At 40.9% G+C, this 14,172-nt stretch overlaps 1 protein-coding gene across 4 annotated transcripts in view; it reads right to left on the bottom strand.

Moving 5' to 3' along the window:
- The window catches only part of nrg3b (neuregulin 3b), a 136,966-nt gene extending 126,459 nt beyond the window's left edge, over positions 1-10,507 (bottom strand). For 2 of the 4 annotated variants that reach the window (XR_013795576.1, XM_079594432.1), the window contains exon 1: positions 8,385-10,187. Coding sequence is in view for 3 of the 4 variants with exons in the window: in XM_079594432.1 (XP_079450558.1) it covers positions 8,385-9,228 (844 nt within the window). In the remaining variant the exon portion in view is untranslated. Of the gene's footprint in view, positions 1-8,384 lie in introns of all 4 variants that reach the window. The other 2 variants (XM_079594433.1, XM_079594431.1) reach the window with 2 other exon arrangements.
- Between the last annotated feature and the right edge of the window lie 3,665 nt (positions 10,508-14,172).

The following is a 14,172-nucleotide window of genomic DNA, read 5'->3' as shown; positions in this document are numbered from 1 at the left end:
TGTGTAACTCAACTATCAATGATTTAATATTTCACTTCAAATGGAAAGCGAGAGATGTTGTGGGGAGAAGATCCTCAGCATAGCATCCTATTTTATAATTCACACTGTTGCCTGACAGGTTGAGAAGCTCTTCGTGTAGCTCGAGTCAATGAGTCCCTGAGATTCCATCGCATTTCTCCCTCTCATTATTCAGGAGATGTGCAAAGTTTGTTTTTGGGGGGCTGAACGCAGCGCGCCAGGGTCACGGATCGTTACTGGGAAAACATAAGGGAATGAGGAAGGGAGATAAACATGGAAGATGGGATGGGAGATTAGAGGAGAGCCAGAGTTTGGGGTGAGCACAACACTGAGATTGGAGTCATTTACATGATCCTCTCGAAGCTTTTACCATGCCAGGATTACACCAATGAGACGCTCTGGATGGCTCTGCTCACTTTAGTATATATCCACAGAACACAAATTCCTACATACACACAAACACACTCACAAACATACACACTCACAGCTCTTTTTCCGAACAACGTGTATCATGTAGCAATAATAACCATTTTATAATTATAATGTTTACAGTCTCAAGTTCTGATGTATTCAGAATCCTTCATTTTCACCTGCTAAGAAAAGAAAATGTTCTTTTAGCACTCGTGGTCTGTAGGTTGCTTTTAAATATTTTTTCAAGCTTATTCCAATTATGCCTATTCATAAATTAACACTCAGTATTGCAGACTTATTTTTTTTTTTTTTTTTTTTTTTTTTATAATAAACAAACTGGCAAACAGGGAAAAATATTCTACTCTATTAAAATAAGAGAATGTTCCTTGTGACCTTTTGAATTTAGATAGAAGTCCGAAATTATGTGTAATTTTTTTTAAGCAAGACTTTTTGAGGTTTCCAGTGCAGAGGCATAAAGAGCAGTTGAGCCCATTTACAAAGCAATATTCAAGGCCGTCACAGATGGTGTGAAATTGGGGATGACTCTAGAGGTTAACATGCAGGTCCAATGGGGGACTCACAACAATTACAATAGAATTGATGTAGGATCCATTACAATTACTGCAATGCATTTCACATGATCAAAACACCAAATTATTATTTTAGAAGAAATGTCTTTTTCAAACAAATCGGTAACTGACAAGTGAAAAGTAAAGTTATCCACTTCTCCAGATGCTTAAGATAGTTATAAAAGACAACAAATGTGCCGCTTCTCCAGATGCTTTGAAGCTTTTTGCTTTAACAGAAAAATAACACAAGTATACCAAAAAAAAAGAGCAATTTATTTCACTACCGTGTCAGAATCTTTTCATTTATTATGGCCCTTTGAGAACTTGAATTTATATTATTAAGCTAAAATATATATAAAAAATATAAAATATACATACAGTATATAAATAAATAAAAAGAAAATTGTTGTAAAACTGTATGTATATATATATATATATATATACACTGTACGGTATGTATTGAAACGATTGATAGAACAATTGAACGACAGAACAATAGATGGTGTATATATATACAAGTATATATTCATTTTTTTTATAATATGAAATAATCATTTCATCATTTTTTCAATCAATTTCTCCATTCCAGGTGGATGAGGCAGATATGCCAGTAAAACAGCACCTGCTCTCCCCACAGCCCGGTGTTGCCAACTCTAGCTAGGGAGAAGTGTCAAAATGGAGTCTCCATCAACAAATACATACAGTACCATTATTCTCTAAGTACTTTAGCCTCTTATAAGCATTCCAATGTACCAGCTGCAGAAAAGCCCAAATGTCACTTCCATCTATGCTTATCTATCCATTCAGAGGTGAGCTGATAACTTGCGTAATTCGATACAGAGGATATGCAATAACTGAACTGTAATCCCCTTTACTCTGCCACAGCAGTATGCAATAATGTCATGTCATATCTTGTTATACAACAAGATGTGAGTTTCAGCCTATGAACAAATGGGTAGGTGGTGGGAAAGGCAATAAGAGACCACAGAATAAGAGGTCTTTTTCTTACACAAAGCTATATTGTGGCTTCAGAAGACTTGGTATAAAGCACTAAAAGTCATATGGACCACTTAATGGTGCTTATTTGAAGCTTGAAAGCAACCAGGACCATCTTAAATAATCTAATCTATATATATTTGGTTTGGAAAAGAGGCATTGCTTTTTTTTACTGGGGCAAGAGCCCCGAGAATTATTTCCCTTGACATTTCAGAAATCAAGTTGTGTTTAATTATCAGCTGTCAGAACTGGCTATGACAGATTTGCAAGTGATCACTATTGGTCTAACTGGTCAAACAGGTTTGCAAAAAGTCTGAAATTGTATGCGATTCAGTTTGATTCCTTTGGACAGTTCACTGAGGCATTGAATCATCTGCTGCCATTTCTCACACTGAAATAGTAAAGGGATACTTAAACACTGGATGAGGTCTATCTAGATTTACAATTCAGTGCAGTAAACAAAAAACTTTCAACGATGGAGCAGCTTGTGAACCACTCTTTACTCCAGGCATTTTTTGATGGGGGGCCTGTAGCCCAGTACTGATAAAAGGGTAGAAACCCTTCTTTGGACACCAAACCAGCCTTGAACAACATATAAAACTGAAGTCATTTCAGTAGGGAAGTGTGCCATTACCTATACTTTTGGCTGCATTGGATCACTTTGCAATCTCTATTTATCTGTGTATTACAAGAGGTTAAGAGTAGTTCTGGCTGCGTCAACATCAACGGGTATACAAGCAGGTTGTAGCATCGCGTGTTTGTCCATAAAACGCTCTATCATATCAGTTTGGTGTTGAGAGACTATGTTGCGGTGGGAAAAAAAACATGCATACATGACTCCGGCCATCCCCAGCACTTAAAACAAAAATATTCCATTAATTATTTACATTTCCTACCACATGCGTTCTACATGTTTCTGTTTCTGTGCATTAATATTTCAGCCTACTCCACGACAAACACTTGGCATCCTAGCGGACATTTTGTCCACATAAATCACACAGTGACATTATAGAAGCCTAAGATGGCCTTCACTGCCACTTACCACAAGTACACATAGGGGCGCATTAATCTCGCCCTCTCTCCAGACAGAGGAGAGAGCCCGGCTCTCACGGCGCACTAAAATGTCACTAACAAACAAAGCCGCTCCGGAGAGGACTGTCTGTAAGTGCACAGTTACACAAAGACCACGTGGACAACTTGGAAGTCCGGTGAAAATGTCATGTCACTTCTCGAAGATAAAAGTCAGCTAATCTGCAAGATAACAGCGACTGAGTGCGGTACTTCGTTTTAGAACGGCCTGTCTGGGGAGAGCAGTGTGGTAGCAGCAGCTGGAACTACGCTCCTCTTGGCCAGAGCAAAAGCCTCGCTGACCTCCCATGAGGCGGCGCTAAATGGATTTCTGTCTTTAATCCCAGTGTATGATTTTATGGTACACCTTCCCCACAGGAGCCGCAGGGGTTGCGGTCCACGCCGTACTTGAGTGCATGCTATGTGTTAGCACGTCAAAAATATTAATCACCACGTCAGAGATTTTTTTCTTCCTCGAGCCCTCTATTTTAGCAGCTAGAATGTGATTTCCTGGCTATGTTTTTCCCCAGGCTTTAGCCTGACATGTTCTCAGTGTCTCTCTCTGATGCCGCCGCACTTTCATACCTGACAAAATCCGCTCAACCACGCCGGCTTCTGACTGTGCCGCTGAAGGTGTGCGTGGAATCACAATGATGTGTCAGTGAAGAAGCATCCCCGCCCCCCAAAGGCAGATAGCCAGCTGCATTTAGAGTGCCAGCCGCCCACTGCCTCCTTACACAGGAAGTAATGAGGCTTGGCCCCTGAGCCAAATCAGCCCCAAACATAGATAGGACACAGAGACAAACATAACACATACAGGAAACTCAGGCATGAAGACAAGGAGGGAGAGGGAAAAGGAAACAAGGAAGAAAATGAGGGGGAGAGTATAAAGGATAATATTAGAGTTGGAAATGTAAAGGCGGAGGACTATGTGCATCAGGGTGAAAGAAATGGAGTCGGAAGGCAGGGAAGAAGATGAGCGTCTCAGGTTTCAGTGCTGCAGCTAATGGACGGCTGCACGCCATCCTTCAGAACAATGGGATAATGATACAGATATGAATGAGAGATGCACTCTCATTGGGCCGATTTTTAAAACGATGTTAGTGTATCGCTTATTCAATTGGGCTCCTATGGAATATACAACATACACTCTCTCTCCCGGTGCATTACCATACAAGTCCCACCAAAACATGAGATCATTTTGCAGTTGTAAAGATAAATGCGTTCGCACATGGCCGCTACCAGTGCATTTCATCATGTTCCTTCTCAGACGATCATCAGAGAGAAAGTCCAAGCAAAGGCGGAACAGGCTTGTGTTATATTATACAGTGATGCATTACCCGACACAATATTGCACATTCAAAATCCAACTTGCAGTCCACTACTGTTTTTCTAGTTGCCAATTCTATTCATAAAACAGCTTGGCCCAGCAATAACACCTCCCTTACTTGATGCAGATGTATTCCAAGAACCAAATCTGTTCTCCAACCATCTCATATTTCACAATATAAAGAAATTGCACAAGCTTTCAGAACAATCTACACAATTCAATATGCCATATACTAGATCGGGGCTTTCTGTCCACTGGTGTTTTTAACGATTTAGCCCAGTTAATCAAAGGTGTTTCACCTCACCACAGTATTGCCTTGGAGTATTTAGTCTTCATAATATTAAATCATGTTTTTTTCTTTCTTTTTTTTTCTTGGATTGATGCAATTCACACAGGTCATCCTTTAGGGCGGGAAATGTGGACATTCGTATATAAATAAGGAAAAATTGCATCCCTGAGAAATGGAAGCTGATAATTCATCTGTGTCATCACAGGAATAAGTTGCAGTTGTTTTACATTTTACACAATATTTCACAATATTCAAGTTTATTCATATTCAAATTTTTTATCAAATACATGCAGACTTGGTGAGCATAAGATAATTTTTTTCTATCCCCAAACTAATATACATTTAGTATATTTGCAAATTTTTATATTTGCATTTTTGGGTCAGGACCCACCATTTGAGAAACACTGCTTTATGGGTATACCCGTTAAACCATAAAAATGTTCTCACAGGTCCTGTAAATTTTAGCAATGACCCTGAAGCAGACAATGTAAACGTATTAATAAAAGAAAAAGACAGCCATGTAGTTTGCAAGAACCACGGCCGAAAAAGCATGATTTCTCGTCCTTCTCTGGCCGCAGACTAGAGTCAGGGTCCTCTTTTGCCCCTCACCCCTTCCTTATCTGTATTCGCCCCAGGGCACTTTCAGCTCAAGAGAAAATTCACTGCACTGAGAAAGAGAGAATGTGTGGTATTAAATTATACATAAGCTTCTCTTTATACAAGCAGTTTGCCATGTTCTCACTGTTGACTAGGGTGTCGGATTTAGTTCCAGTATAAATAACTACAGAAAGAAAGAAAAAATACACATAGCCTATACGTATATATCACGGCCTAAAATGAACACTCACCAAGCGGCAAATGCGAGTAAAAATCGGTGTTGGCGAGTGTATGAAATGGTGTCAGTCGCCAGTTGGCCAGTAATTTTTTTTTTTTTTTTTTTTTTTTTACAATGCAATGCTGTGACAACATAAACGTGAATGACGCTTTGTACGGTTGACAGGTCAGTGCTTCATCATCTCAGCTTTTCCTATGTAAATATTCAAGCGCTGTAACACATGCGAATGGGAATTTGTTACTCACGCGCTGTGTGGGAAGTTTAATACCCGAAGCCCACGGGCTCTCAGCAGTGCGCGAAGTTGAGCTCTCTTTCATGCCTTCCTGCGCTTCAATAGACAAATTCACTCAACATTATGTATATAAAAATAAATTTACAAAATGCCTGTATCGTGGAGTATCCCAGTAAACATAGTCGGTTATGTCTTAAGTGAAGGCAAACACAAAATGCATGATCAGTGCGTGCATTCGGTCTTAAAGTAACAGCTTCCTAATAATCCTGCATGCTACTGTCTCCGTTTTTAATGTTAACCAAACAACAAAGAATTTCTTTTTTAAATTGTTTGTCTTTAAAAAATGTAGGCTATTAAATGTATATTTTATTAATCTAGTAGTTTTAGCTGTGGTATCAAATTGGATGGTATGGTACCTAAAATGTTGGTGTCATAACTGCCAGTTTATTTATTATTTGTCATGTCTGGTAATTTTTTTTTTTGTGGCAAAAAAGATTAGGCCCTGTATGTATACACTGCATATGAAAATGTCACCCAGGGTCATAAAGATGCAGATCTTGTTTGTTTTCCTTATAAAAATACATAAACAAGGGTCACTGCTTAGATTTGAATATGCTGTAAAACTCTCCACGATCTCCAAGATATGATTATCGTGGAAGAAGGAGCAGTAATGTGAAATGGCATTTAAGTTACCTCTGTAATTGTCTATTCATTGTAAAGGGCTGTTTAAGGTCCCAAGACTGGATGAAATTCAAACTCCACGCTGGCTAATTGGTGCTGACATACAAAATTGATGGCCTGTTTTTAACACCTTGCTTTATAAATAAACAACATGGCAGATTTGATTACAGAAGTACATCAAATTAGTATGCAGACTAATGCTAATTCCCCATTCCCTAATAAAACAGAATAATTTTCAGTCGTTTAGCACAAGCCTGTATTTTATATGGATAGCACATTCTTTTCAGTATTCATTAATGAATTGAGCAGTGTTTGAGAATAACGAAGTCAAACTCACTATCGGCTTCTTTCAAATTACCATAGCTTTTCCAGTAACAAGCTATTTTTACCAATGAGTACTGTGTAGTGTGACTAAACACGAAACAATCAAACATGCTCCCGCCTGATATGCATCTCTCATAGCGTTGCACAGTCAGGTTCATTTTAGTAAACTAGTTTGTTCAGGGTTCATGATGTGAATGAACAGACTAAAGAAAAAAAAACTCAACAGTTTGAATCTCTACACTGCACTTTAGATGTCCATTTATTGCGGAATATTTCATTAAATTATTCTGTTCATTACTTTGTTTCTACTTCAATTCTATAAATTAGGTAAGCTGTAAATAGAAATCTGTATTAAATAATTTTATTCAGAAATGAAGCATTAAATTGATCAAAAGAATTGTTTCTTGAGCACCAAACGAGCATATTATAATGATTTCTAAAAAGATCATGTGACATTGAAGACTGGTTTGCCATCATGGGAATACATTACATATATTTAAAAAGATTTTTTTTACATTGCAATAATATTTTCCAACATTATAGTTTTGATTTACTGTTATTATAAGTTTAGTAAGCCTTATATCCTTATAGCCTTATAAGCCATTGCTCTTTCATTTAAAAAAAAACTTTTATTTTTTCGTTCTGGCCAAATATGTCTGATTCAATTAGAAAATAAGTAGACTGATTAGTAGCCTCAATGTAGCAAACTGCTAGAGATTTAATGAATAAGGAGTGGCTTGTAGCCTAACAGCTATAATTTCAAAACAGCAACCCTAACACTGGTACTGACAGTATTATACAGATGTAAAAGGACATACATGGAGTCATACATACACAGATTACAATGTAAATACTATTTCCCATGTGCAGCGGGAAATCTCATATATCTCTTCTTGTGTGTGTGTGCGTGTGTGTGTGTGTGTGTGTGTGCGTGCGTGCGTGCACTCTCCTTGTGTGAGTGTCTTAGTGTGTATCCAGTGCCTCAAGTCTACCTACCAAACCTACTGCAGTACTCATATCTTTACTTATCTAAATGGAATCTCCACCCTAAGACCTGATCTCCACTGACAGGACGAGAGCAGCCAGCACCCTCTCCAGCACTACACTTCCTCTTTGCTTTCTATCTGTCTCCCCTCCTCTCACCTTGAGCATCTGCTTTAGATCAGGCAAATCTCTCTCTAACAATAGACCTGCTTTAAATGGGTGAACATGCTTATGCTATTGGTAAAAAAATTGGAAGCTCCAACACAGAGTCATTATTCTTGATATGAAACAAACAGAGCAAGTGGGCAGACCTTAGTCCACCTGATATAGAGGATAAAGACAGATGAAAAACAGGGCTCTCTCATTAACATGCAGAACTAATGAACTCAGCAGCAAGCACGAACACTATTAGACTGCTTGACTGCCTCTTTTGTAATGCCGAGAAGAGAGCTGAAATATGTATATTGATGCACATAAAGTTGGGAAGGGATTTTATTAGAGGAAAGCAAAATAATGAGACCTGAAAAAAAGGTGTTTCATAAAATCATGTTATCACACACAATGGGGCAAGCTCACGCACACTAGCATATCTACACATCAACATCCATGCATGCACACAATCTAAATGTTTAGAAGATTGCACTTACGCGTCCTAAAGCGATGGTGTGGGCGAGTAGGCTTGGTAGAAGGGCCCTTGGAGGAGCGTCCATGGTTCCAGCGTTGACCGGGCTTGGAGGGGGACGCAAGGGTGGAGGTTGGTTGGGCCGCTTGGGTGGAGGTTGTGCTCGTCGTAATCGTAGTGGTTGTCGTGCTCGGGGTGGTTGTACTCGGTGGCCCAGCCCGTGAAGAAGGCGATGCGTTTTTGCTCCCACCCTCGTCGTTGGGTTTTCGGATCGTGGTGCTGCGCGGGGTGACCTCCTTTGCTCCCGGTTGGACAGGATTGGTGGCCCGGGTGGCGGTGCTAGTGTTGGTCACTCGCGTTCCTACACGGTTATGCAGGTGTGGAGCTCTGTTTCCTGACCCTCCCCCTAACGCCCCACCTCCACTGCTGCTACTGCTACTGGCCGTGTGGTTTGAGGACTGCCCAATTCGAGTCCTTTGAACTGTAACTGTACCCTCAGCTGCTCGGGTCGCTGAACCCGGAGCCACTGAGGGTGTAGTGGAAGTGGTAGCATCAGAGCCCTTCGGCAGGGCACTGGGTTTAGATAGGAAAATGGGGTCCTGTCCGATACGATTTGCGTCCACCAGGTCAGTCGGGACATAATCCTGCACTGATCCTACCACAATCCATTTTAGAAGCATCAGGCTAAGGCCCAGGCCTACAAAGCCCATCAGTAGGGGCACAACACAAAGCCAGGTCTGCTGGCGGGGCCACACGGCACAGGGGCCACAGCGGAGGGGCCCTGGGGCCCGGGGAGAGGCTTGTTCACCCCCGGGCTCTTCCAGGGTCATGGTCTCCATGGTGGCCCCAAGTGCTGTTCTCTCACTCATGCTTCTGGGGTTCAGGGCCCAGCCAGGAAGTAGTGCAAGCAGCGGAGGGGGCTAGGGAGGGAGCCAAAACTGGGCATCTCATTAATATTCATTTAACACTCTTCCACAGCTACAGATACATGCAATACTGACTACTCACATGAATAGAACAGCAAACATCAGCCTATATACATATACATGAACAGATAAATATATAAATTCTATACAATACAGTAAACAAACCTTAAAACCCAAAGACACCAATAGTCACGTACACACGCACACATACACACACTCAATAAGGAACCGAACAGGACTGGGTTTGGGAGAAGAGTGGGTTTTGGGAACAAGCCTCTGTTTAGTTCAGCTTCCCGTAGAACCGAAGGTAATTCCCAAGACGCTCCATATATAGCGACGAAAAAAATAGAACAAAATTAAGTTTTGCGGATCCGTCGGTGTTCTGCCCGTAGTCAAATTTTCCTTGTAAATCCGTGACTGTTTGAGCGAGGGCAGCTCCCTGCTGCAGATCTTTTCTCACAGCTGCATTAACGCATCGGTCGTCGTGGCTGGTGCAGCCCTGCCTCTGTATGTGTGTGTGAGTGTCTGTGTGTGAAGCTCAGGTAGCGGTAGAAGCACAGCTCCACTCAAGGGACAGCTCTGCGTCTCTCTCCCCCGACACGGCACTTCGTCTCTGGCTACGCAGCTTGGATCTTCTCTCTAGTCTCTACAGCGGTGCATCAGTGGACACAGGCAGCCGGTAATCCACCCCACAGGAGAGAACAGCGCAGCGCGGGAGAATGATGTACTGTGATCAGGCAGAGACGGCTGCTAGGGTTAAATCCATCAGATCCTTTTCCCAATCCCTGCCCTTAGTTCTCCTGTTCTGTCAGTGCACATCCGAGCCTCTGCCCTGCATCCGTCATTGCACCAGAATTCAAAGGCAGTCCTGTCTCTGAGCTTGCTACATTCCCACACTGAAAGACTCAGACCTTGGCAGATACACAGGCACACAGAGTGTGAGAGAAGCAAGCAGAGGGAGAGAGAGAGCGGAAACGAGAGAGAGAGAGAGAGAGAGAGAGAGAGAGAGAGAGAGAGAGAGAGAGAGAGAGAGAGAGAGAGAGAGAGAGAGAGAGAGAGAGCAATAGAATGTGCAGCGGAGAGAAAGCAGAAAAGGTGGGAGAGTGAGTGGGTGAGCATGAGACTGTGAGAGAGTGAGATAGAGAAGGGAGGGGGGAAAGGAGAGATCGCTGCTCTGAAAACTGATGCGGCTGCTTTTCTTAGAGGCTGCAGTGTGTGTGTCTGCATGTGTGTTTTCTGGTGTGTGTGTCTCAGAGGGGGTTGGGTGTGGGGGGCTGAATGATGCTAGTTATAAATTTCTTGAGCAGCCACGCTTTTCCCTTCCTGGTCTTTCCTTCTTTGTTGACTGCATATGTCCAGATTGACAAATATGAACTGCTCAATGACTATACTTGAGCTTGTTTGTGACCAGACATGGAAGAGCAAGGAGGTTTTGGAGAGAAAAAATTAAGATTGGAAAGAAGTACAGGAAAGGAAATTAAAAAAGGAACCAGGGAAAGAAAACAGGAAGGAAGGAAGGAAGGAAGGAAGGAAGGAAGGAAGGAAGGAAGGAAGGAAGGAAGGAAGGAAGGAAGGAAGGAAGGAAGGAAGGAAGGAAGGAAGGAAGGAAGGAAGGAAGGAAGGAAGGAAGGAAGGAAAGAAGGAAGGAAGGAAGGAAGGAAGGAAGGAAGGAAGGAAGGAAGGAAGGAAGGAAGGAAGGAAGGAAGGTAGAAGTGAGGAAAAGAAATGTGAAAGGAAGGAGGGAGGGACTGTGGGAAGGAAAGAGAGAAGGAAGGAGCAAGGGGAGGAAAAGAGAGGAGAAAGTGAAAAAGGGGAAATAAAATAAAAAGGATAAAAAGGAGAACAGACCAAGGGAAGAAAAGAGCAAAGGGAAGATTTGCTAAAGATTTGTTAAAGATTTGTTAAAGAAAGAAAGAAAGAAAGAAAGAAAGAAAGAAAGAAAGAAAGAAAGAAAGAAAGAAAGAAAGAAAGAAAGAAAGAAAGAAAGAATTGCTATGGTATTACATCCTGCAGTAGTTGAAGAGAAAGAGCAGCACATGTAAAGTAGTTCAAATCCCCCACAGACGCCCGTCTCACAGGCACACCCCTGAGTGCCTGAGGGACTGCATAAGGAGAGGCTTCTGGAAGACAGATAGGGACATACAGAGTCGTCTGTCAGACTATGAAGACTTGATTTTAAAGTCTCGAACCAGGACACTCAGGGGGTAAAGACTGATGTTTTTGTGGGAGGACGCAACCCAGCCCCGAAACAATGATAGGAATAACATTATTCAACATCCAGTCACTTTCAATCTATTTCCGCTCTGCAGCAAAGTTTACCAAATAGGACAACATACCAAAAGGACAAGCTCCGCTCCTGGTCCCTCCCTCTAGTTTTATTTAGTTTCCTTGATATCTCAACAGAATCAAATGCAAATAAGATAATACAAAATAAATAAAAACTGTCTGTGGGTTTTTATATTTACATGTAGCCTAAATTTGAAGTTAAAGGGGCACTTCACCAGTGGCAAAATGGGCTTTCAATAAAACTTGGATGCCTATGCAGTAGAAAGGTTTAATTTTTTTTTTTAATCGGTGCCACCTAACTAGAGCAAACAAGGCTATTGTCTTCCGTTTAGCAAAATAGGTATGTTGTCGTCCAAGGCCACTTCCACCAGACTACTATGGATATGTTTGACCAGAGTCAAATAGCGCCTTGCTCAATAGGAAAAACTTCTTAGCAAACATTTGTTTGTAATGATGTGCAAGAATTCAAAGAGTGGGAGTGAGTCATTTTTGGATTCCAGTAAGGATCCAGCGCATTGTAGGCAGTGGCTAAAGGCTCCATAGAATCATAAATACGGAGAGAACACCGCAATGGAAAATCTGAAAAATTTCTGTGTTTTTAGTCTAATTTAAAACGGGATTAATATGAATACAGAGTTTTAGGCTAAACGCAGGTGTAAGAAACAACCATTCTGTCAGTTCTGCCCAACCTCCTGAAGCAAAGCGCTGTTGCATACAGGTTAGCTCTATAGTGTTTTATTTTTACCATAATGCTGTTTAGACCAAGTATTTTGACAAGTAACTGTTTTGTTTATAACCCTCTGTCGATCTGACTGTCCGTGGGTGAGGAATATTTTTATTTAAACAAGACAAGGATACACAATGATTTTTAGCAATGTAATATAACTGCACAGATAGAATTTAAAGTCAGCCTATCTCATACCTTTAAACACGGCAATAAGCTATCATATGGATGGAAATATGCATATGGAAATTATATGCAGATGAGTATATGCATAAAAAAACAAGGTGATGTAAGCTCCGTATATGGTTATTTTGTGGAAAAGACGGTGGGGATGCATGTACACACAATCTTCCGCTGATAGGATTTCTAAAGGGAATTTTGCCCAGGTTCTGGCGTACGAAAACTTCATATTGTGCGTACGCACACTTTAAGGATGAAATCTACTCAATTTTAAACATGAGGCCCCAGGGTATTTCTGTTTTTCATTAAGCACCACCTACTGTCAGAGAATAAAACTACATTTTCATTCAGCCTGTCTGCCATTTTTAACAGGCCTTAAAGGAGAACTCCGGTCAATTTTAACATTGAGCTCAACTTTTAGTAAATTTGGAGTGCTGTCAATACAGAGAACAACGACAAAAATCGGTGTTGCCTACACCGTGTTATCCTATTTTTTAAATTTGCACCCTATTGACTTGAATGGGGCAAATTTTAAACCTGCTTTTATTTCTCTTATCATCCTTGATGTGTCATTACAAGTGCCCAGCCATGTTGAGTGATTCCTGCAGAGTGAACACGAGTGAATCTGACTGCATTAGATGTGAAAGATATTCATAAAAATTATGTTAATTCAACAAGCGCACAGACCTGTATTTAGTTCCTGTTTTCGGTCGAAGTCCACAGTAGTCGATTGTCGAGTTCACGCGCGTGATCATAGGTAACTAAACCTATGCACGTGAACTCGACAATCGACTACTTTGGACTTCGACCGAAAACAGGAAGTAAATACAGGTATGTGCGCAGGCTGATATAACATCATTTTATCTAATGCAGTCAGATTCACAGTGTTCACTCTGAAGGAATCACTCAACATGGCTGGGCACTTGTAATGACACATCAAGGATGATAAGAGAAATAAAAGCAGGTTTAAAATTTGCCCCATTCAAGTCAATAGGGTGCAAATTTTAAAAATAGGATAACACGGTGTAGGCAACACCGATTTTTGTTGTTGCTCTCTGTATTGACAGCACTCCAAATTTACTAAAAATTGAGCTCAATGTTAAAATTGACCGGAGTTCCCCTTTAAGTTAAATGGTTGTAGAAGTGCAGCATCACCAAGTCTGTCATTTTCACTGGAAGCATTTAATAAATTAATTGTCAGCATAAAACTATCACTCCAAAAAATGTTATTCCACATCTAACATCAGTGATGGAGATTGAACTTTAACAGTGGAAGTAAAACGCCTTACTTGCATTTTCAAGTGTTGTGCAAAGAAATGGATGAGCTTCTTCCAGCTTGTAGTTGAAACGGTTACATTTTGTTTTTCATGTTGTCAAAACTGCTAAGGGAAACTGTAGAGACAGGAAAAAAATTGTGAGGTTATTGTCACGGCAACCAGATATATGATTTGCTTAAACACATTCTACACTGACGTATCTGCAAATTAACCTGCAATACTGAAGAAACAACCTTCCCTTCTCTGCAGTGTCACCCTATTGAGGACCACAAACAACAGAGACAGTTAGCTTGACAATGAAGCTTGGTATTAAGTTAGAGAAGCTAAGAACGGTCTACATTTACTGTAGACACGCCTCATGAAATCTAGATAAACCCAGGCATCTTGCCACGCTAAGATATTTCATAATTGCGAAATACT

The sequence above is a fragment of the Phoxinus phoxinus genome (genome assembly GCF_949152265.1).
Source record: "Phoxinus phoxinus genome assembly, chromosome: 21".
Classification (NCBI taxonomy): Eukaryota; Metazoa; Chordata; class Actinopteri; order Cypriniformes; family Leuciscidae; genus Phoxinus; species Phoxinus phoxinus.
The sequence above is the reverse complement of the archived record's forward strand: the minus strand, read 5'-3'. Positions and strand labels throughout refer to the sequence as shown.